The sequence below is a fragment of the Entelurus aequoreus genome, linkage group LG12 (genome assembly GCF_033978785.1).
Source record: "Entelurus aequoreus isolate RoL-2023_Sb linkage group LG12, RoL_Eaeq_v1.1, whole genome shotgun sequence".
NCBI lineage: Eukaryota > Metazoa > Chordata > Actinopteri > Syngnathiformes > Syngnathidae > Entelurus > Entelurus aequoreus.
Window position 1 is genome coordinate 47,337,882 of NC_084742.1, and position 24,263 is coordinate 47,362,144.

General features: G+C 40.4%; 2 protein-coding genes across 2 annotated transcripts in view; one reads left to right on the forward strand and one right to left on the reverse strand.

Moving 5' to 3' along the window:
* rela (v-rel avian reticuloendotheliosis viral oncogene homolog A) overlaps nt 1-23,303 on the forward strand; it is a 40,178-nt gene extending 16,875 nt beyond the window's left edge. Inside the window, 9 exon segments of the mRNA XM_062066137.1 lie at nt 6,478-6,623; nt 11,857-11,948; nt 12,025-12,159; nt 12,253-12,357; nt 14,153-14,368; nt 14,461-14,541; nt 14,620-14,700; nt 18,984-19,729; nt 19,731-23,303. Coding sequence (XP_061922121.1) covers nt 6,478-6,623; nt 11,857-11,948; nt 12,025-12,159; nt 12,253-12,357; nt 14,153-14,368; nt 14,461-14,541; nt 14,620-14,700; nt 18,984-19,729; nt 19,731-19,793 — 1,665 coding nt within the window. The 3' untranslated portion in view covers nt 19,794-23,303.
* lg12h11orf68 (linkage group 12 C11orf68 homolog) lies at nt 20,992-22,805 on the reverse strand. Its single transcript, XM_062066146.1, has 2 exons — nt 22,670-22,805; nt 20,992-22,211 (listed from the first exon to the last, which is right to left on the reverse strand). Exon 2 carries the CDS (start codon nt 22,191-22,193, stop codon nt 21,444-21,446), a length of 750 nt encoding a protein of 249 aa, XP_061922130.1. The 5' UTR covers nt 22,194-22,211; nt 22,670-22,805; the 3' UTR covers nt 20,992-21,443.
* Nucleotides 23,304-24,263: the final 960 nt, after the last annotated feature.

Below are 24,263 nucleotides of genomic sequence, written 5' to 3' on the forward strand. Positions count from 1 at the left end.
TTTCCATGGGAATTAATGGAAAGAAAAAAAAAGAATAAACATTGAATGCAACATGCTAGATCTTGCAGCACAGATTATTAGCTAAAACAACCTGATTTAATGCAAATTCAGTAGAATTTCAACCCTGCACTGTGCATTCCTCTATCACATGGACAGATAATTCCCAGCATGCTACACACTACAGCAGGGCTATTGAGGCCACACTAGTATTTGAGCCCAATGACTTCATCCAGTCAGGTAAGTTTTAATGATATTACTGGGTAAATATATTTGATTCATGGTATTGAAGTTTAATAGAGGTGTAATTGCTTGTTACTGTATGACTCCAGCATGCTAGCCAGCTGTTCCTGTGCTTCTTAAATTATTTTGGGGCCAATATCTCTAGCTAGTTAGGTTTATGTACCACCACAGTCTCATAATGAACCGAAAATATTTATTCGTTAGCCGTGATGCTAATTTTCTCTATGTTAAATCCCATTAATTTATGCTAACAACGTTAGCAATCCGAATTGATCTTTTTTGTGATCTGTAAAGTTGAACTAGCAAATACTAAATCAAAACTTGTAGTTTCCTCTGCCTTCTGTTCTGCTAGCCATTCTGTTGTCATCCAAGAATGTAGGTTATAGTTTGATTTAGCATGCTGATTGAGTGTTCATTTATTCATCTAGCCCATTTCTATTAATTTGTCCATCAGTAAAATATTTTTAAAGACTACTCCAATTGTTTAGCTGACTATTTATATCTGTGTGTGGCATTGCATTAGTGTTTTACAAGAATAAATAAATACAAACAGAATAATGCCACGTACACCATCTGATGTGTGGAGACATTTCACCCCAACCGATGTAGGCGGAAAGGCTGTGTACATTTGCAAATACTGTGCAAAGAGCTACGTCAAAAATGCCACACAGATGCAGCAGCATATAGACAAGTGCCCAATAATATATAATTATTGTAATTCCCCATTAATTCCAATATATTCCCATTAACTCCCATGGACGGTGTCCAACTTTGAATAATCAAAAAATGGTCAATATTTCCAAACTTCCCAAGCTTTATTTCCCCTGGTAAATTTCCGTAAATTTGCCGTAAACATTCCACCCCTTTGCAACCCTAAAAGTAAGTTTTAAAGTAAGTGAGTAATAGGGATATGACGATAAACTATTATGATAACCGCTGTAAAACCCCTGACTGTTAGTATTACCATTTTAAATGAAAATTATCAAATCAAGCTTGATAATTGCGCTTTGAAAAAACTCAGACTGGTGTCAGCGCGCTAGTTTAAGTGCCAACATGAAAACAAGAGACATTAAGGTCTTTCAACATTAAGAAACAACATACCCCAATCTAAATGTATACAAACACATTGCCATCTGAGCAACTAAGATATACAATTGTGCACATTAAACCTACAAAGTGTGCTCTCTTAGGAAAAAGAGAACGTTCATTTCTTAGAGGAAAAGAGACTGAGATGTTTTTACAGTGCGTTCAAGGACCGCTGAACAGAGTAGGACACAACCAACGCCAGCCAAAAATAATACGATTTTATTTGTTATGCACTTTACATTTAAATAAATCTTATAAAGTGTTACCAATATTTAAAACAAGAAAAGCTTAGTCATTAAGACAAATAAAATATTGCTGGGTTGCATATGACCTCACGTCTGTTTTCCTTTTTCCGGCTTAATTAACATGATGGTCAAGCAGCTTGGACGTAGCATTAAAACAAGTGAGTGTAGAGTTTGAGCAGACTATGCCCTATTGCTGTTCTGTTCTTGGGTGTTCCAGTCGTTCAAATAAAAAAGAGAAGAGAGCGTTCATAGAGTCCTGAAAGAAGTGGTTCATAAAGGTAATAAAGTCTAGGAATAAACAGAAGTGCTTCGAAGGAAATGGCTCTTGAAAATAAACACTTTCATCACATCATCTTGTGGAACACAATCGGACCGCTTGTGTCTGCAGCGATCACTTTGTAAAATGTTTGTTTGAACATTTGACTTGTTTGAGACACTCTCTGTGATGCAATCGAGTTTATTCTCTACTATATTAGTAGTGTTTGAGGGCAGAACTAAACATAAAGAAAGGACAATAGATCACTTTAGTTTGTGTTCTTTTGTGCTATGCCTAAATATAACTACACAAACCTGCTTGTGCAAATAAACTACCGGTAATGTCATGTTAAGTCCTAGTAATGAGTATTGTGATTGTTGGTCCAATCCACCGTATTTTCTTTCTCGATTTTTATAACAGAAACTAAAAGCTTAGTTTGTTGTGCAGGAAAGCCAAGTGCTTTAATGGCACGCCATTGGTGCTATTCGTTAGCATCAAGAAAATATCCTTCACAGTATTAATAAACTAGATGAATAAATCTCTGGGAGGCTTAACAGCATATACTGAATCTTGATATCGCTAGCAAACATTATTGAACAACAGGGACCTCTATACCTAAATAGTGAGACAAAATATGAACTTCACACCATAAAAACAACTGCAGACATGAACTGTAGATCAGTGGTCCCCAACCTTTTTGTAACTGCGGACCGGTCAACGCTTGAACATTTGTCCTACGGACCGTCATTAAAAAAATTCAATCATGCGTGCTTACGGACTGTATCCCTGCAGACTGTATTGATCTATATTGATATATAATGTAGGAACCAGAAATATTAATAACAGAAAGAAACAACCCTTTTGTGCGAATGAGTGTAAAGGGGGAGGGAGGTTTTTTGGGTTGGTGCACTAATTGTAAGCGTATCTTGTGTTTTTTATGTTGATTAAATAAAAAATAAATGTATTTTTATTTTTTTAATTTCTTGTGCGGCCCGGTACCAATCAATCCACGGACCGGTACCGGGCCGCGGCCTGGTGGTTGGGGACCACTGCTGTAGATGACAGACTAATATTTGTATCAGGAAATATTACGATCACAGCAGCACGGCACTCTTTATATCAATCAAGTACGTTACTTAGCGATGCACGAATTACTCCAACTTTGTCTTTTACGGGTTAATGTTTAATATGGGGACCCCTCCAGATGTAAAGACATGATGTGCCTCAATCTTTTGTTCTCTAAATACCTCAAGTATAAAATGAAGTGAAATCGTAGCTAGCAATAACATCTTGGTGATAAGTGGTTTAAATCTTTAAAAAAATATATTTTCTTAAATCCGCTCCATCCCATTAAAAAAAAACCCATTCATGATTGCTTTTATATTTGCCTCTAAACCATGGGTGTCAAACTCTGGCCCGCCGGGTAATTTTACTTGGCCCGTGAGACGATATCAAATTAACACTAGAGCTGGCTCGCCGATTATATACAGCGGCGGTGCCGCGGTACACCGCTAATTCTCATACTTGCCAATCCTCCCGGGAGACTCCCAAATTTCAGTGCCCCTCCCGAGAATTGTAACGTCCCCTTTTCGTCCAGTTCGAGTGCTGACCGAGTTACATAATATGTGCGGCTTTGGCACGCACACAGAAGTGAATGCAACGCATACTTGATCTTCAGCAATACAGGTTACACTGAGGGTGCCAGTATAAAAAAACTTTAACATTGTTAGAAATATACGCCACACTGTGAATCCACACCAAACAAGAATGACAAACACATTTTGGGAGAACATCCGCACAGTAAAACAACATAAACACAACAGAACAAATACCCAGAACCCTTTGCAGCACTAATTCTTCCGGGACGCTACAAGGTGTGTGTGTGTGGGGGGTGAGGGGGGGCGGGGGTGTATATTGTAGCGTCCCGGAAGAGTTAGTGCTGCAAAGGGTTCTGGGTATTTGTTCTGTTGTGTTTATGTTGTGTTACTGTGCGGATGTTCTCCCAAAATGTGTTTGTCATTATTGTTGGGTGTGGATTCACAGTGTGGCTTATATTTCTAACAATGTTGAAGTTGCTTATACGGGCACTCTCAGTGTAAACTGTATCGCTGTTGATGAAGTATGCGTTGCATTTACGTGTGTGTGCGTACAGAAGCCGCTCATATCTTGTGACTGGGCGGGCATGTTGTTAGAAGGGGTGAAAAGCGGACGTGACCTCAGCTCGTAGAGGACGTTAAAAGCAGTGCCTGTAAGGCACGCCCCCAAGACTGTAGAATACGAGAAATAATGACTGATGAACACCTTTGTTCGATAATGAAGGTTGCTTCAGCTCAAAGCCTGAGCCCCGACATTAATGAACTAGCATCCAAGAAAAGATGGCAGGTATCTGGCTTGGGCACATCAGATTAGATCAGTGTGTTGCAAACTAAGCCGTTTAAAGTCCTGAATGGTTGGTTTATTCCAGCGTTTCTCAAAGTGTGGGGCGCGCCCCACTGGTGGGGAATAGAGACATGACAGGTGGGGCGCGAGGAACAGGAGGAAATGTCACTTTAATTATTTTTTTGTATTATTATATTCTTAGATATTTTTTTTTACTATGCTTTCATTTTCTATACTTATACTTTATCTGTCTGTGAAATCCGCTATATAAATAAATGTAAATTACTTATTTATCCTGTAGGCTTTAAATTTCTAGGTAGGAGCGAAAGTTTGACAGACATAGCAACAGTAACTAATGGGGGCGGGGCTAAGCGGAACAAACTTTCGCGCGGATGGGTAGCAGGCTAATCAATATCCACTCATCGGGCAGAGAGCTGTGTCCATTCTTCTCCCCTTTGCCACATCTTATCCGTGTGAGATAGGCTTTTCAGCTGTTGCTTCACTCAAAACGAAGTACAGGTCTCAGCTGAACGTCATTGAGCATGACTTAAGAGTGGCAGTGTCAAGCCTGCAACCCCGATTTGAAAAGCTGTGCAGTGCAAAACAGGCTCATTGCAGCCACTAATGCTGGAGTACTGTAAAACTCATGTTCACTTGCCCTGTCTTGCTAAGCTCCTCCTTTTTATTTTGCAAATATTGCAAAGTGGCACTTTTATTTTATTTATTATTAAACTTGATGCAAGTTATTTGATTTATTATTGAACTTGATACAAGTTATAACACTTTTATTTGATTTATTATTGAACTTGATGCAAGTTATAACACTTTTATTTGATTCATTATTGAACTTGATGCAAGTTGTAACACTTTTATTTGATTTATTATTGAACTTGATGCAAGTTATAACACTTTTTTTGATTTATTATTGAACTTGATGCAAGTTATAACACTTTTGTTTTATTTATTATTGAACTTGATGCAAGTTATTTTATTTATTATTGAACTTGATGTAAGTTATACCACAGCTGCACAGTTATTTATTTATTATTGAACTTGATGCAAGTTAACTTGCATCAAGTTCAATAATAAATAAAATAACTGTGCAGCTGTGGTATGATTATATTATATTATTGAACTTATGATTATATGATATGATTATATTATATTATTGAACTTGATGTTATTTTATGTTATTGAGTTTGAATGTATACAACTTGATGTTACTTGATGTTCAATAAATTTGAAAATGTTAAGCTTGGCATTAGCGTTCTGTTGGGGCGATGGGGGCAGGTGGGGCTTGAAAACTCCCCCTTGTCCAAAGTGGGGGATGACAAAAAAAGTTTGAGAACCACTGGTTTATTCATTGTTATTTTATTTTCAAATTTATTAGCCTGTGGAAAAAGTTAATGTTGATATTTACCTCAGAAGGCTGCAAATAGAAAAGAGGCATTCAATTTTTATTTAAATTGTATTTGATATGCCATTGATATTTTTTAATTATTATTATTTGTATTTGAAACTGGATTTTGCCTGTCACTATAAAGTTTTATAAGCCTTGCTTGTTCAATATTTAATGCAAAACTTGTTTGGGTCCCTATTAAAAGGTTAATTTGTTCAACCTTGGCCCGCGGCTTTGTTCACTTTTAAATTTTGGCCCACTCTGTATTTGAGTTTGACACCCCTGCTCTAAACCTTTCCAAATACGCCTACATCTGCATTGATTCAGGTAAATAAACAGTAGGCTAATAGGGCTCTAGACCATTGCCTGAAACCCGAAAGTGCCCGGATGTGTCTGTAGGTCACGTGATTGTAACCCAGCTGTTAAGACTAAAACACTATCAGTGAAGCATGAAAAATACAAAACATGCAAAATAGTGGGTTTTATAACAGTGTGTCTATTTAAAAATCTAATGACTTGGTCAAAAGATTTTAGTGTGTGTATAAACACTTTTATACACACATTAAAATTATACATAATTTTGGTCACAATAACTGTGATATGAAATTATCATACCGTTACATCCTTAATGAGCAAATACAAAAGTAAATGCCTACTTTTTTTTTTTTAAACTGCCTAATTTTGATTGATTGACACCATCAGCGAGGCGTTGCGGAAACAATGTTTATTAGTGTGATTGGCTTTTTTAATGTCTTCCCATGCAGTGTGTGGTTCCACAGTACTCCTTACCACAACATCCCAATGTCCATTACAGCTAAAGCTCATTGGATGGTGCAGGTTTGCACTTAATAAAGTGTGGTTTAATTGTACAGGTGCACAACTACAGCGGCCCCCTGCGTGTCCGCATCTCGTTGGTGACGAAGAACACGCCGTACAAGCCTCACCCGCACGAGCTTGTGGGAAAAGACTGCAAGCACGGCTATTATGAGGCAGACTTGCAGGAGAGGCGAATACACAGGTGCACTTTTTTCTCTCCCGTCTGTTCTCACAAGAAGCTGACGCGCCAAAGTTCACGATGACCTGCCAGGAATCTGCTGTGACACAAAAAATGTAGGACGCATAGTTTTTGTTGTTGTTTTTACCAATGTTACTCTGGTGTGGAGTTTGGTGGATCATTCACAACACATGCTGGTTGATGGAAAACTGTTTGCCTTTTTTTCTGCCTTTCAATGTAACAGGAAAATGGCAGGCGGCTTAGGGGTCAAAGGTAGCGACGTTTATAGTTTGGATTTAATTTTATTTCCAAGTTATTGTAAACAAACATGCACAGAAATAAGTTGCTGCAATTTAAACTTGACTGTTTATAGAGGTGTTAAATGCACCATAAGTATGGTATACTTTAAATGATCATTTAGCCAAGTGTGTGCACGTGCATCCAGGTAGGGGTGTGCAATATAGATGATATATGGTGTAAATTATATAAATTTGGCTACATGCACTTCATCGTATTCTGGTACGGCAAAAAAGCATGTTACCTGAGGTCACACGGGCCCCCTCTGGCATCGCACCGTGTCCCCCCATTTGAGAAGGACTAGTGTAGTACAACTTTTGTGCGCACATTCAGAAGTGCGTGTGTGTTATACAATCTGCATGTGTGTACCTGAGGTGTGCCTACATTTAACCAACCATGACAGACACCATGCAATTCAAACCAATCCGAAACAACGTACGGCTGAGGTGTGTGAAAGAGAGACGCCAAGACCCGCTTCACGTTTTCTGATTGGTTTAAATTGCGTGGTGTCTTCTGTGGTTGGTTAAACGTAGTCCCACTGGATTGATGGTTTAGTCTGGGATTGGTTATTTTGTTTGTCTGTACAGCGATTAGAACGTGTAAAAAGAGTTGTCTGTCTGTAACTCCCCCTTCCCTTTCCCAATACTCACCACTAGTCGGCGCCTTGCAACCATTGATCATGTTATTCTGAGTTGAAGTCAACAACGATGGACCACTCTTGAACACTTGCTCAGACCTGCCAAACTTCATGCTTTTTAGCGTGACAGTCACGCAATTTACCCCTTTCTCATGTGACACACCACACTTGACGTTTTTCATGCTTATATTCCTCATTCACTCCTTCAATTTTTTTCATTATAATAAAATTTGGTTATCACAGCTTGCCGCAGTTCCAGTAACTCTGATTGATTGATCGAAATAATCAATCCCAGACCAAGCCATCAATCCACTGTGCCTACATTTAACCAACCATAGAAGACACTATGCAATTCAAACCAATCAGAAACAACGTAAGGCGGTCTTGGCATCTCTCTTTCATGCACCAGCTGTATGTTGCTTCTGATTGGTTTAAATTGCGTGTCGGCACACCTCAGATACACACATGCATATTGTATTACACTTACGCACTTCTGAATGTGCGCGCTCAAATTTTACATGGTAAGTAGACAGCCTATCGAGGGTTCTTTCTGATTAGAGACACAGTTAACTTAAAACACACGTACGCTGATCTGAAAACACGCTGATATACAGATACACAAATTAGTACACACTAATTGGATTACACGCGCACAGATTGAGATACACCTTTGCAAATAATTTTGCTACAATAATACAGCTAAAAATAGGTCCATAAGATTAACACTTATAATAACAATATTGCTAATACTTTAATATTCAGGTCACAAAGCGTAAATGAGTATTGTTGGCGCTTTTTGGATGTTTTTTTAAGTCTGTTTTATGATCTTGTATGTAACTGAGTGGTGATCAATGACTTCATGGCTCCATTGTAAGCAGACTTTTATTTACGAGTTTAGAGCCGTTTTTTTCTATGGGCAATATGGGCGACCGCTCAGGGCGCAATCTATGTGAGGGCGCACAGAGGCCGGCTTTACGTAGGGGCAAGATTAATTTTTGCCCTCTCAAATCAAAATTTTTGAATTTGAGAAAGTACATCTTGATATACTCAAGTTGACAACATTATTGGCAGTAGCAGAGAAATTCGCTGAAAAAGGGACACAATACTGCGGGTAGAACGGCCGTGCCAGCTATTCGAGGGTTCCAGGTTCGATCCCCATCTCTGGCCATCCAAGTCACGGTCGTTTTGTCCTTGGGCAAGAAACTTCACCCTTGCTCCCAGTGCCGCTCACACTGGTGTGTGAATGTCTGGTGGTGGTCGGAGGGGCCGTAGGCGCAAATTGGCAGCCACGCTTCCGGCAGTCTACCCCAGGGCAGCTGTGGCTACAAATGTAGCTTATCACAGAAGTGTGAATGTGGAGTGAATGAATAATGGGTTGTCACTTCTCTGTGAGCGCTTTGAGTATCTGGTCAATATAAAAGCACTATATAAATCTAATCCATTATTATTATCATCTTCCCTCGGCTGTCAGGCTCTGCGAGTCCATTCACATAAGGACACAAACGCCCCACCCCTCAGCCCTCAGTAAACCAGTGTGGAAGAATAAAAATGTGACGAAAATGTTGACAGAAACGACATCCAATCATATTTTATTTCGTCTTGTAAATGGGTGGGACAAGTTCCGAATATATCCAATCACAGTTCTTTAATAGCGTCAAATATGAGAGAGGGTTGAAGGCTAGCCAGAGAGCCGGCTCCCGACCATTTGACGCCCCAGGCGAGAGTGAAACACGAGAAAGGTTTACCCCCATAATATATGAACAGTATAACCTATTACCGTATTTTTCGGACTATAAGTCGCAGTTTTTTTCATAGTTTGGCCGGGGGTGCGACTTATACTCAGGAGCGACTTGTGTGTGAAATTATTAACACATTACCGTAAAATATCAAACAATATTATTTAGCTCATTCACGTAAGAGACTAGACGTATAAGATTTCATGGGATTTAGCGATTAGGAGTGACAGATTGTTTGGTAAACGTATAGCATGTTTTATGTTATAGTTATTTGAATGACTCTTACCATAATATGTTACGTTAACATACCAGGCACGTTCTCAGTTGGTTATTTATGCGTCATATAACGTACACCTATTCAGCCTGTTGTTCACTATTCTTTATTTTAAATTGCCTTTCAAATGTCTATTCTTGGTGTTGGGTTTTATCAAATAAGTTCCCCCAAAAAATGCGACTTATACTCCAGTGCGACTTATGTGTTTTTTTCCTTCTTTATTATGCATTTTCGGCTGGTGCGACTTATACTCCGGAGCGACTTATACCGTATTTTTCTGACTATAAGTCGCAGTTTTTTTCATAGTTTGGCCAGGGGTGCGACTTATACTCAGGAGCGACTTATGTTTGAAATTATTAAAACATTACCGTAAAATATCAAATAATATTATTTAGCTCATTCACGTAAGGGACTAGACGTATAAGATTTCATCGGATTTAGCGATTAGGAGTGACAGATTGTTTGGTAAACGAATAGCATGTTCTATATGTTATAGTTATTTGAATGACTCTTACCATAATATGTTACGTTCACATACCAGGCACGTTCTCAGTTGGTTATTTATGCCTCATATAACGTACACTTATTCAGCCTGTTGTTCACTATTCTTTATTTTAAATTGCCTTTCAAATGTCTATTCTTGGTGTTGGGTTTTATCAAATAAGTTCCCCAAAAAATGCGACTTATACTCCAGTGCGACTTATGTGTTTTTTTCCTTCTTTATTATGCATTTTCGGCCGGTGCGACTTATACTCCGGAGCGACTTATACCGTACTTTTCGGACTATAAGTCGCAGTTTTTTTCATAGTTTGGCCAGGGGTGCGACTTATACTCAGGAGCGACTTATGTTTGAAATTATTAACACATTACCGTAAAATATCAAATAATATTATTTAGCTCATTCACGTAAGGGACTAGACGTATAAGATTTCATCTGATTTAGCGATTAGGAGTGACAGATTGTTTGGTAAACGAATAGCATGTTCTATATGTTATAGTTATTTGAATGACTCTTACCATAATGTTACGTTAACATACCAGGCACGTTCTCAGTTGGTTATTCATGCCTCATATAACGTACACTTATTCAGCCTGTTGTTCACTATTCTTTATTTATTTTAAATTGCCTTTCAAATGTCTATTCTTGGTGTTGGGTTTTATCAAATAAATTTCCCCCAAAAATGCGACTTATTTCCTTATTTTTTTCCTTCTTTATTATGCATTTTCGGCAGGTGCGACTTATACTCCGGTGCGACTTATACTCCGAAAATACGGTAGTCCGAAAAATACGGTACTTCCTTTTTCAGTAATAGTTATAGTAATTATACTTACGTATTGCTAAAAAGTCCATATAACAGCACTGAAAGCTACTTTAGTATGAGCATGAAAGCTCATATCCGTTATTAATATCCATATTTTCTCTTGCAGCATGACGTTATTAGTAATAAAATACATTTAAGCACTCATTTTAATGCAGCAAAGTAAGACAACTACTGTATTTCAGATGCGTAGGCCAGGATGGACTTGCAAGTATTTAAAAATGATTGTGGTAAAAATGAGTCTGATATTGATTTAAATGTATACTGTATGCAGCTGGGATAGGCTCCAGCGACCCCGTAAGGGACAAGCTGTAGAAAATGGATGGATGTATACTGTTGAACATGTATGTCTTATACTTTTAATTGAAAAAGGATTGTTACTACAGTCTGTTACAAATAACAAACACTCACCTAGATGTACATGTTGAGTCTGTCCCTCAGCAGAGTAAATGCTGCAGTGTCCATCCATCCATCTTGTACCGCTTGTCATATATTAGTCCATCCATCCATTTTTTACGGCTTATCCCTTTTGGGGTTACGGGGGGTCGCTGGAGCCTATCTCAGCTGCATTCGGGCGTTAGGCGGGGTAGGGCCAACACAGATAGACAGACAACATTCACACTCACATTCACACACTAGGGCCAATTTAGTGTTGCCAATCAACTTATCCCCAGGTGCATGTCTTTGGAGGTTGGAGGAAGCCAAACAATACAAGTGTCATATTTTGGTATCTTTAACTAATAAAATTGGGCAATGTTGAACATTGTTGATCATATATTGGGTTTTACTTGACCAATTTTCCCCTTTTAAAGACTTGCAGGTAGTTTAAAGTCTGCACGGTTGCCCGGGTTGAAATGGAGCGTTTTGTTGGTTGCGTCATCACGTTGTGCCACCTATCATACGATGCCTGCATTTTTGCTTACTCAATATATTTTTTAATATTCTTAAGAGTTAGTGCAAAGAATGCAATGGTAAGGAAACAATGTAAATGTAGTTTTCAGAACTTGGGCATCCAGTGTGTGAAGAAGAAGGATGTCTTTGAAGCCATCACCTGTCGACTGCAGACCAACAACAACCCCTTCAACAGTAAGTAGAGTGAGGGGAAACGTAACTGTGTGGTGATGCCAGACTCTGCATTACATTGCTTGTGTCTTGGCTGCAGTTCCCAAGGATAAGGTGCTGGAGGAGGAATTTGACCTGAATTCGGTGCGGCTCTGCTTCCAAGTATCCATCACGCTGCCCACGGGAGACCTCTTCCCCCTTGATCCTGTGGTGTCGCAGCCCATCTTTGACAACCGTGAGCGTACACCATTACATGCTACTGATAGGCATTCGTGCGCCTTTTGGGTTTTGGGATTCGCCTGGCTCTAATGTCATACTTGTTAAACAGGGGCCCCAAACACAGCCGAGCTGAAGATCTGCAGAGTCAACTGCAACTCTGGGAGCTGCAAAGGCGGTGATGAGATCTTTCTGCTTTGTGACAAAGTCCAAAAAGGTGCAATATACATTATATATTCATTCTACTGTAATATTCTATAGCAGGGTTCACAAACTTGACATGGACCTACAGTCAAAAATGTATTTAAGTGTTTTAAAGTTTTGATGGTGTACTTCTATTTTGAACGGCGCAGCTATTACAGACTTTACGATACTGGTTGATTGATCGAGAAATCCACTGACCAATTGCATACATCGTTTTTGACAATTTCTAAATGTTCATTTACAACCATAATTGTTTCCAAACGATGCCTGTAACACGGCAGTAAAACAGCTGATCAAACAAAACAGATTTCTACTTTTTTTAATAAGGTTCAAGGTGTTTATCAGGATTCTTCTTCCCTGTACTTATAAACACTTGGACTTTGAACAGTTTTTTTTATGTAAATCATTTTAGTATATTGTTTAAATTCCTTGCTTTAATCTCTTACATCATTTAGTCGTGTTCAATTTATACCAGTTTCCTGTTTTTAAAATAATTTAAAATATAATTATAAACATGCGTAATAGTAAAGTCTGCAGATAGCTTTTACAGTAAAATAAATAAATAAAGGAGTAAGAGTTGACAGAAACATAGTCCAGTCAAAAACAAGTACAGAATGTGGTACCTCAACTTCCGAGTGTAGTTGATTTTATGAACATTTGGCTCGTATATCAAATCAGTGTTCTCCATTAAAATGAATCGAAATTTCATTGTTCCGTTATAATACAATATTGTATAAAAACAGACAGTACAGTTGAATGTACTACAAACAACTACAATAGTTTCATGAAGTAATGTAGTAATAATAATGTACAGTATTTATTGTGGAGGGAGGACTTCTATGGTATCTTCTGCAAGCTGCTTCTCTGTCAAACACACCGTCAGCAGCTTCTCTATATTTTTATGGATTAATGTCCTCTGTTTTGAATTTATTTTAGGATCCTTTGCTGATGTTATTGACCCATTCAGAATGGATGAAATTATTGTAGCATTGCTATGCTCAAACTGCCTCGCCAAATCGACAGCACCCTTTGTCGTGTTTTGTTTAATTCAGTAAATATCATGTTAGTCTTCTCAACACTGTCATTCACACTCACTTTTTTTTGTTACCATGGTAAAAAAATAAAATTATGTCGTGCTAGCCTTTAGCTAATGCTGTCGAATGAGACACTGGATGTTGTGATCTAATATTTTGGGGTTCATTGTGACATTTGTTATGTTACCTAGCAGTTGGGAGGCTTGTAACTCAAATTCTTGCACCCTAAAGCATAACAATTAGCTCAGTCAGCTCGTTTGCCGACGTACCACTGTATTATTACCTTACTTACCTAATACAAATAGTACTGTATTTATATATTCTTTGTGTTTTTTGTCATATCTTATCTGGCGTGCATAGGTGCGCCTATTTCAGTTTTGATTTGCAGCAGTTTCTTGTTTATGTAGCATGTTTTGGGTAATTTATTTCCTCATATGTTGACTGACATAAATGTTATTCAGCTTTTTGGGTATACGCTAAATGACAAAAAACGTGTTATTGTTCCAGTACAAAGTACTGTGTTACTATGTTTATAAAGTTAAAATCTAACATTAAGACTTTGTTGGGCATCTTTAGGGACTCCTTGATATTCCAGGAGCAATTTCTTGCTTATTTGGCATGTTTCAGGAAATGAATTGATATGTAAGCTGCAGACAAAAATATGTTAATGTTTACTTTATTTTATATCTATAGTGTATTTACTTAAAGTACTGCTTCTATTCTTTATTGTGTTTTATGTTGACACGTATTTGTGTTGTCTTACTGCCCTCACAGAGGACATTGAGGTGCGCTTCTTTCAGGACACGTGGGAGGGGAAGGGCACTTTTTCCCAAGCGGATGTCCACAGGCAGGTGGCCATCGTGTTCCGCACGCCACCGTACCGTGACGCCAACCTCACTGAATCAGTGCGGGTCAAAATGCAGCTCCGTCGGCCCTCGGACCGCGAGGTCAGCGAGCCCATAGATTTCCAGTACCTGCCCGCTGAAAGAGGTATAAGTCCTACGCCTGCATCGCCCTGCAAATTTGTTGTCTGGAGAATCACGACGTTCTATTTTAACGTGTACTGTATTTTTCTCCTACAGACGAATACAGGCTGAGTGAGAAAAGAAAACGCACTGGGGATGCGTTCCAGTGTCTCAAGCTAGGACCTTTGCTGTCTACAGGCAAGACACTTTTCACACAGCTCTTTAATATCATAGTAGTAGTAATAATAATAGTATGAACGTCTACTGGGGTTTCAGTGTCCATTCCACCAGAGCGACGACACATTAGTCCAACCATGAGGACCGTGACAACCAAACCTTCATCCATGGTGCAAACTTGTGAGTGTCCTCTACTTAGTACACTTTTTTTTAATCACTGACCAATTAAGATTAATTAGCAATTTTTGCACATGTCCGATATTTGTCCCAAAGTTCAAGAGGGAAACACTTGTAGTATGGACTCATGAAATAAAGCTGAAGAACAGCAGCATGTTTAACTGCTCAGTGCAACCTCCCAACATAATTTGGAACAATGCTTTGTCAACGGTAAGTCATGTTAAGTAGATTAGTTAATTTTGTAGTTCTGGTAATTAACTCCGCTATTATAAGTTACTGTTATGTCTCATTGTTAACAACGTGACAGGTCCGCTAATGCAGCAATCTCCATTTACCGTGCAAATAATACGCATCTGTCTGTTGTTATTTTATCTGTTTTAACTTCTTAGAAGAACTTGTATATATTGTGAGTTTATTTTATGTTAATTTCAAGGCACTTTATCAGCATCACTGTATGCATGATGTTGCTGCTAGATTGTTTACCTTGTTACCTCATACTGCAAAACTGGTTGATTTGCTTAAAGGGGTCATATTATGATTTATTTATTTGGATTAGTACAGTACATATTAATCAATGTGTCAACAAAAACAGCTTCAACATGAATATGCTGGTATTAGCACCAAAGCTAAATTGCCAGGTAGAAAAAGACAAAACACACAGGTCAACATGGACACAGTAGACAAACAATAACACAGGTGGAGAAAAAAGAGAGCGTCCAAGGAGAGGTTCATCTTTGGGAGCATGACTGGTCTCACATTAACCAATTTTTAAGGACACCTTTTAAATATCAAGTAGGTCCTTCAGTTAATGTGCGCCGTTAAAGTATTCTACGCCGTAGTACGTGTGTCTTGGCTGAATTTAGTGCTGCGCCTTTGAATACTACACTCTCCCTGAGTTAGTGCTCTGTTTCTGACTCCACTGTTGTTGTTTTTTCATATAACATCTATCAAGGGTGGAGGAGCAAGTTCATTTAGAACTTTAAAAATATATTTTTTCTGCATTTATAAAACTTCCTGTAATGATGGTTCTTTAGGTCAACATTTTGCCGTCTTATTTACGTGCCAAAGCCCTCCTCCAGGCTATGGCCGCTTCGACTGCGTCTCCACCCCATCAGCCATGTTATAGTTTTTAGTGCTTCCATATCATATCGACTCTACTGACCGTTATAAGTTAGAACTATACTGTAATTTTTATTAGAAATGGCAACAGCGGAGGATATAAGCATGCATGTGCATGTACGAGCCAGTCTGCCCCGCAACATGAGGACAGAACTTAAGGACTAAAACTTGTTATTGTGGCACGGAGGCTTCGGAGAGTGGTGCAGACTGACAGAGCTTTCAGTGGGGTTGCATTGCACATACAGTAGGACATGTTTTTGATAGTTTATTTTTCTAAATCAGTGGAATTGGAAGGATTGTGTCAGTCCCTGGCTGTGGACAAGTACTACCAGCAGCAGGGATGCTCGTAACTCAATTTCATGCTTGCAACTTAAAGCATAACAAAAAGCAGAGAAACAGCTGGTATACGAAAATATTCGTAAGTTGAGGTACTGTACCACTGTATTGGTCGTGATATATTTCTAACGTTATACATCCATAAAGGTGAGTGAATTGACTTGTTAAACAGCGCCCTCTGCTGGATTCAAAACTGCAGAACTCCTTTTCCCCTTCAGATAGTGCCATCAAACCACTTTCTAGTTGCCAAATGAAAAACAATTATTTACAAATAATTTTAGGTAAACTCAATATTTTTGGACTTATCAACTAACTTTAGCAATGTTTAATACAAATAGCACAATGTCACAACACCAACAAAATAATGTGAGTATATCCTTTGTCGTTTTTTGGTTTGAAAAATGTAATTTTGAGCAAGTTGCAAACGCTCACATTAAAGCGGTGTACACATGTAAAGATGCTCGAAAACTGAAGAGATTTTTCTATCTGTTACAACCCCCACACATGAAGATGGAAAAAAATCAGGCATTGAGCAGTCTGATGGTTGTGTGTGTGGTGTGTTACAATAATATCAACACTGCACAACACACAACCATTCTTCGCACCATCGACTCTAGTTCCCCAAGCGTGAACAAACCCCCGAATAAAGAAAAGACGGTGGAAACAAATAATGGAGACTTTGGAACACAGACTTTGTAATTGTATATCATGTATATACATGATGTACTGTAAGTATATATGTAATATAGTAACAGGCACATTTATAACATTAATATCTACATGTTTTGCATTAATTTAAAAAACACGTTGTTCGCTTTTTTCAACATCACTGATTATTACTCACTGCAGACTTTACGAGAGCCAACAAAGATAATAAAACATCACTTACTGTACAATATATGCTGTCATTAGGATGCCGACTGTTCGGATGTTCATATATTCCCATTTAGATGAAGAATGGCGCATAATCCTCGCGAAGAAAATGGGGTTGTGGACCAGGCGTCTTTGTGTCGTTCTCGTCCTTTCTTGGTCTAAATTGGCTGTCAAAATGTACCAACTTGTCGAAATACGTCTTCATCCAGGTTAGAGGCATGATTTATGATCTACAATAAAGTTTGACGAGCAAGAAGGCGAGAAAGCAGCTGATCAGTCGATCATGTCAACATTGACACACAAGCTCGTGATCACGGCACCGCTATAAATTGTGTGGTTGCGCTTATAATAACAATATCACTAATACTTGGTTAATGTTCAAGTCACAAAATGTAAATGGAGTATTGTTAGAGGTTTTTGGATGTTTTTTTATTTTTTATTGTGTTTCATTGGCGGAATAGAGGACCTCACATTGGCTCTGCTGTAAGCAGACTTTTATTTACAGTACAGGCAAAAAGTATGGACACACCTTCTCATTTCAATGCGTTTTCGTTATTTTTAAGGCTATTTACCTTGTATATTGTCACTGAAGACATCAAAACTATGAAGTGAAAACCATTTCAGGTGACTACCTCTTGAAGCTCATCGAGAGAATGCCAAGAGTGTGCAAAGCCGTAATCAGAGCAAAGGGTGCTATTTTGAAGAAATTACCGTAATTTCCGGAGTATAAGCCGCACCTGACTATAAGCCGCACCAGCTAAATTTAGGGGAAAATACAGATTGCTCCATATATAAGCCGCACCCGACTATAAGCCGCAGGGTTTTGATGTGTAATTACAGTAGTATATAGGGGTTCCTGCTACCACGGAGGGGATTGTCGGGACAGAGATGACTGTTTGGGAACGCAAAGCGTCCCATTTATTAACAATAAATCTTTCAATCATTCAATCAAACTTTCACATCTTTGACATGGCGAACAGCATTCGTGCAGAGTACAAATAATACAACGGTGCAAAGTAATACAAAGTGCTCGCCTGTACGTTATCAAAATAACCAGCCTACCGGTATATGAAAAGTCAGTCTTTAATCATTGTGTCATCGTCTTCCTCCTGCGTACTAAAACCACCGAAATCCTCTTTGTCGGTGTCGGAGAAGAACAGGCCGTAAATAAGCCGCACCCTTGTATAAGCCGCAGGGACCAGAACGAGGGGAAAAAGTAGCGGCTTATAGTCCGGAAATTACGGTAGAATATAAAAATGTTTTCAGTTATTTCACTTTTTTTTTTGTTAAGTACATAACTCCACATGTGTTCATTCATACTTTTGATGCCTTCAGTGACAATCTAGAATGTAAATAGTCATCAAAATAAAGAAAACGCATTGATATGAGAAGGTGTGTCCAAACTTTTGGCCTGTACTGTATGTTTTACGAGTTACAATTATTTATTTATTTTTAATAATACATCTACCGTTATGTCTTTCATAATGATTGTGAACGATAGCCAAAATAAAAAAATAAAAAAGTGCAGTTCTCCTTTAAAGCTGTATAGAGCACATTTGAATTGTTGGTTCTTTTCGGCTGCAGAAGTGCATACCAAATGACACTAAAACATATATTTGTGAAAAAGGGATGGCGTGGCGAAGTTGGTAGAGTGGCCGTGCCAGCAATCGGACGGTTGCTGGTTACTGGGGTTCAATCCCCACCTTCTACCATCCTAGTCACGTCCGTTGTGTCCTTGGGCAAGACACTTCACCCTTGCTCCTGATGGCTGCTGGTTAGCGCCTTGCATAGCACCTCCCGACATCAGTGTGTGAATGTGGAAATACTGTCAAAGCGCTTTGAGTACCTTGAAGGTAGAAAAGCGCTATACAAGTATAACCCATTTATCATTTAAAATTATGATGAATTCATGTTCTGTAGGGAAGTTTTTGATTATTGTTGCATTCTGTCTGCCACAGTGCCCCCTTGTGCCAATGTAGCCAAGCAGCAGCCATCCTTCTCATACATGCAGTCGAACCAGTTGTTCCCAGGCCAGCCCAAAATCGAGACCTCGTCTTCCTTCATCTCAACCACCAATCAAACTTGGAAGATAATGGAGAGCTTGAACCTTGGCCCGCAGCCCAAAGTCACTCCAGTGGCAACGTTCAGCATGAGCCAAGCAACCGCCCCGCCCTCCTCCTCCAGCCAGGACTACTCCACCGTCAACCTGTCAGACCTTCAGGAGTTCTTTCCCAACATTTCCTCGGTCATCACCCAGGAGCCGGCGGCCTCTCAGTCAAGCGCGGCTTCCTCGCAGTCGACCAACTCCTTCACCTTCGCGGGCTCTCAGTTCCCAGCGGACGCATCCATTGCCGAGGACGACATCCCGCAGTTCCACAGTTTTTCAGAGGGCCAGGCTCCAGGAACCCTGGACAGCCTCAACATGGATGACTTTGTGGACCTTCTGAACCCGGCGCATGAGAGCAGCAATGGCGCCGCCTGTCAACAAACGGCAGTGACATCCCAGAACACTTCAGACCCATCCGGCAACCCAGGAAGCACCTGGATGAATTATCCCAACAGCATCGTCACCCTACTGCAGAATGAGAGCATGATGGACGTCTTATCCAACAACAACAGCGGCGGCCAGCAGCGGCCCGCCGTGCTGGATGACTTTGACGAGCTGATTTCGGTGGACGAGGATCATCTCATTTCTATTTTAGCCAGCGGAAACCAAGCTGGGTTTGTGTCAGGACACCGCACTTAAAACAGCCAAACACACCACTTGAGTTTTGCCTTATAGGAAGCAATGCAGACATAGAGAAGAAGCCTTGTTAAATGCATTACTTCCTTGATTACACTTCAATAAGTATACTGTGTGCACTGTGTACTTCCTGAGTGCCAAGTTTTTACAATGTCCATCCATCCATCCATTTTCTACCGCTTGTCATGCTGTCCCAAATCAATTACTGTTGCTACACACTCATGACGATCGCAGTATATACCCTTTTTAATGGTTAAGAGCAACAACTCAAGTAAGTCCCTGCCTAACGAGGGGAGTCAGTGTCTATCAGTGCACACTCACTATATCAACTATTTGGAGTGCAACATCCAGGTACTGACAACACACTGCATTTTTTTCGTAGTTCTGTTTAAATACGCCTTTGTATTGAAAACACTTGGTGGAAGTGTGCAAAATTGAATACCTCCATCAGTAGGCTAGTCTTGTGTTATGTGTACACTGTGTTTTTATACTTCCTGAGTATGAAAATGTCTTTACTGAGGATGCGCACTTACCAGAAATAATTGCAATAATTACCCACAGTTGTGAAATGCAACCATTGGTCAGTGCCTCCCTCTCCACTATTTTTGACTGGGGGGGAAGGGAGGCCGCATTGGGTTAAAAAATTTGCGATGTCACATTAATGGGGAAAATGCATTTTTAGATATGATTTGCCTGAGCGGCTAGGAGACTCCGGAGTAACAAGCGGGGTCTCCTAGGACAGATTTTTTTAAAATAATTTCAAAAAAATTTAACTTGGGACTTCCTGCGGGCCGGAGTTTGGACGCGGGGGGGCTGTATCCGGCCCGTGGGCCGTAGTTTGGGGACCCCTGATGTGTCCCACCATTGAATTCACCATTTTGGCTTTGTTGAGTGCTGAAAGTGCGCTGCATTTTGCACTCAAGTGGAAGTGCGCAAAGTTGAGAGACAGCCAAAAAGGTGTCAGGTTTATGCTTCCGTGCGTCGGTGTTCATGCTGCGCTGTTCTCCGCCCACACAAAATGATCAAGAGTGCTTGATGACGCAGAAGCATAATGTAGGGAATCTATGCAATCGTCTCCATCAAATACTCAAATTGCTTTTCTTGAACAAAAAATGAAGGTCTTTGTAAATGTCACACAGAATTGTTTCTTAATTTTTACAGCAGAAATGGCAGCAACGCCACAAACCCACATCTGTAGGCCTAAAGTGTGGCCTGGGGCCCATTTTGTTAAAAATACATTCTGCCCTTATTAGCGTTGAATTGTAACAGAAAGGATGTTAATCAATACAACACTGGATTGGTTTTAGCCTGTTTCCAAATTGAAGAAATGTCATGATGACTTGTGGCCTTCAGTGTAAATTGTGGACCCCCTGCTGTAAGCTGTCATGCTGTATATTATATATAATATGGAATAAAAGAGGCTTGGAGCCGTCTTGTGATTGGTTGTTTTAGCAAGTCAGAAGATGGTCTGCTGAGGTGGAATTTTATTTGGCAAAGACCAAGTATTACCTACCAAAAAATAAAAAGACAAATGTAAATGCATGGCGGGGTGTTAATCCCCTTCATAAAATGTGCAAAGCTCACTCTGTCCACAAGGTAAGCGAATTAAGAACAAGTCTGCAGGAAGAACTGGATCCAACATTCAAGCAAAAGGTGACCCAGAATGCAAAGCAGCCTAAGTGACCTCCATATTGGTGACTTTGTTGATGATGCGAGAGCGCCTGGGCACGCACTCCAGGTTGAATTTGCTCTCGTAGATGGTAGGACAGATATTCCAGCGGTTGTTCCGATAGATCCCTAGATAGGTGTACACGTCCGGCTTGTAGACCAGAGGACACTTGACCCCTGAGGCTCGGATGTGCATGTCCAACCGCACCACATCGTTCTCGTCGGTGAAGTTGTTGTTGTAGGCGCAGATGACCTGCTTGCCGCCTTTTACAGGGTCGTGCGGGCTGACCTTGACCTGGTCGATCTTGCCGTCCAGGGTGGCGCGGGCCACGCACTCCCAGGCGTGGTCCACTTTGAAGCCACGGTCCATGTGCATGAGCCACTTGCCCGACAGGACCCCGTGGTTGAGGGCCAGCTCCTTGATGGTTTGGAAGTTGACCGGCCGTCCGCTGGACACTAGCTGGTCCCAGTCCTCCTGGAGACTCCTCACGTCCACGCTGCCGGGGCAGTCGTCGGGACCCAGCACGGCGATCCAGCCCACGGGGCTCACGCCGCTCTCCTCGTTTCCGTAGCGGCACACTTGGGAGGGCCTGTTGCTCTCCAGCCAGGCGTCGAACTCGGACTTGGGGGTTATTTTGGAATCGAACACGATCCAGGGGTACATGTCTGCGGCCATGGCCTCAGCGGCGTAGGTGGCCGCAGTGAAGGAGGGCTCCGTTTCCCCCTCATTCTGGGTCACAGCTTCCTCCTCCATCATGCCTAATAACTTGGCGTCCTGTTGTGGGATAAAATAACAAAATATTTTCACAACTCCATAACATTTACTGCTACCGTGTTACTTAAAGTAGTGCATTTTGCACTCAAGTACCATGGAGTATTTAGTGAATAAATTGAGAACAGGAAGTGAACAAAAGTTTTAGCAACTGCTATGTAAAGGAAAAGGGGGTAGGATTAAACAAGCTCTGCTTCTTCCTACTCCTTTTCGAACATGTTGAATAGAGGAACTGGAATTGTGATGTATCATGTTCCAAATAAACTCAACCTCAATTTTGTAACGAGTTTGTTTACATCGCGTTTAAGTGAACGTCAAGTCACTAGCATGCTAGTTTAGCCATGCTAGCCACCTGACCAATCTGTTTGTTCGCGCAAACATGGTCGTTAAGCGGGACACATTTTTTTAACCGTCACGTCTCACAAACCGAGCCGCACGTATCGTACATCTTACACCGTTACCTGTGCTGTCGGAAGCGGCGAGGAACCAAACAACTCGGCGGCATAACACACCGGAGGCTAGCAACCTTAGCCCTTTCTAAATAGGCGTGCCCGTCTATGCCGGGGTTTACGGTAAAGTGATCTCGCAGATATTTTAAGGCAGCCTTGCACGGTGGACATTACGATAAGAGGACGCCAAAAAAAAGTATTTTCAAAGTAAAAGCGAGTCGGGGAAAAAACATTTATATCCAAAGTGCAGCTGGGGATAGGTTGATTGGCAACCCTAAAATGGCCCTAAAGTGTGAATGTTGTCTGCCTCACTCTTCCTATCTGTGTTGGCCCTGCGATGAGAAGGCGACTTGTCCAGGGTGTACCCCGCCTTCCACCCGAATGCAGCTGGGATAGGCTCCAGCACCTCCCTGCGACCCCGAAAGGGACAAGCAGTAGGAATTGGATGGATGGAAGGCGGTGTCTCAAATGTATCACTGCATTTAAGTACACTTCAAAACATGTACTGTCTGCGTACACTGCATGCTTACATTTGCTGACCCACATTCACTTACTGGAAAAAGACAATAGAATGACAGCTACTTCTCTCCTTTTATTTGCATCTCTTTCCACTAGATAGTATATATCTGTAACATGAATCAATTTAAGTGGACAACAAATTAAATTAAATTAAACAAATTGAAAAACTTATTCGGGTGTTACCATTTAGCAGAGGTGTGGACTCGAGTCACATGACTTGGACTCGAGTCAGACTCGAGTCATGAATTTGATGACTTTGGACTCGACTTGACAAAATGTAAAGAGACTTGCAACTCGACTTAGACTTTTACATCAATGACTTGTGACTTCACTTGGACTTGAGCCTTTTGACTTGACATGACTTGCTACTTTCCCCAAAACCCAAAGATTAAAAAGTTATTTGGGAGCGCGCCGCTCCGTATTTTTCCTTTTCTTCGTCTGTGTCTATCAGCGTGTTGTTCCTGTCAGCTGGTGTGCTGTCAGTACAACAGCCAATCAAATTAGATCTACGCTGTTTTCATCCCACAGCTCTCATCCAATCAAATTGCAGGACAACCAATGAAGAAGAATTGTCAAACAATGCGGCAGTGAGAAACAATTATGCCAAAGTTAATTTCGTTCGGGTATTAAAACTACGACTCGGTCAACAAAAAACGAATAGCCCTAAGCAAATCATGCAGTTCGAATATTATAGACGGAGACGTAACAACTTCCAACTTCGTTCGACATTTGAAGATGCACAAAGACGGGTAAGTTTTGAATGTAAGCTAACGTTTATTGGCTAAGTAACGTGACTTTTATTTGCTGTGTAGTTAAATCAGTGAGGCTGTAAACTCACTGCTAACGTTATAACCATAGACATCTTATAAGGGTACGCAGCATCGCGCGCCACTGCCTACAGGCGCAGACGAGACGCGGGGCCGCCATCTTGGAGTGGTGATCCGCTCCACTAGTGCAATTCATTTGGCAGGAGCAATGAACTGTCAGCACATTTAATTCATTTTACCTCACTGAATACCACTGATTTTCACGCGCTTTTTTGTTATATGTGTAGCTATGATAAAGGACACATGTTTTGGCGTGTTTT

Bases quoted from the DNA above. Each gene is read 5' to 3' on its own strand.
- lg12h11orf68 (XM_062066146.1), bottom strand. From the start codon at position 22,193: ATGATGGAGGAGGAAGCTGTGACCCAGAATGAGGGGGAAACGGAGCCC.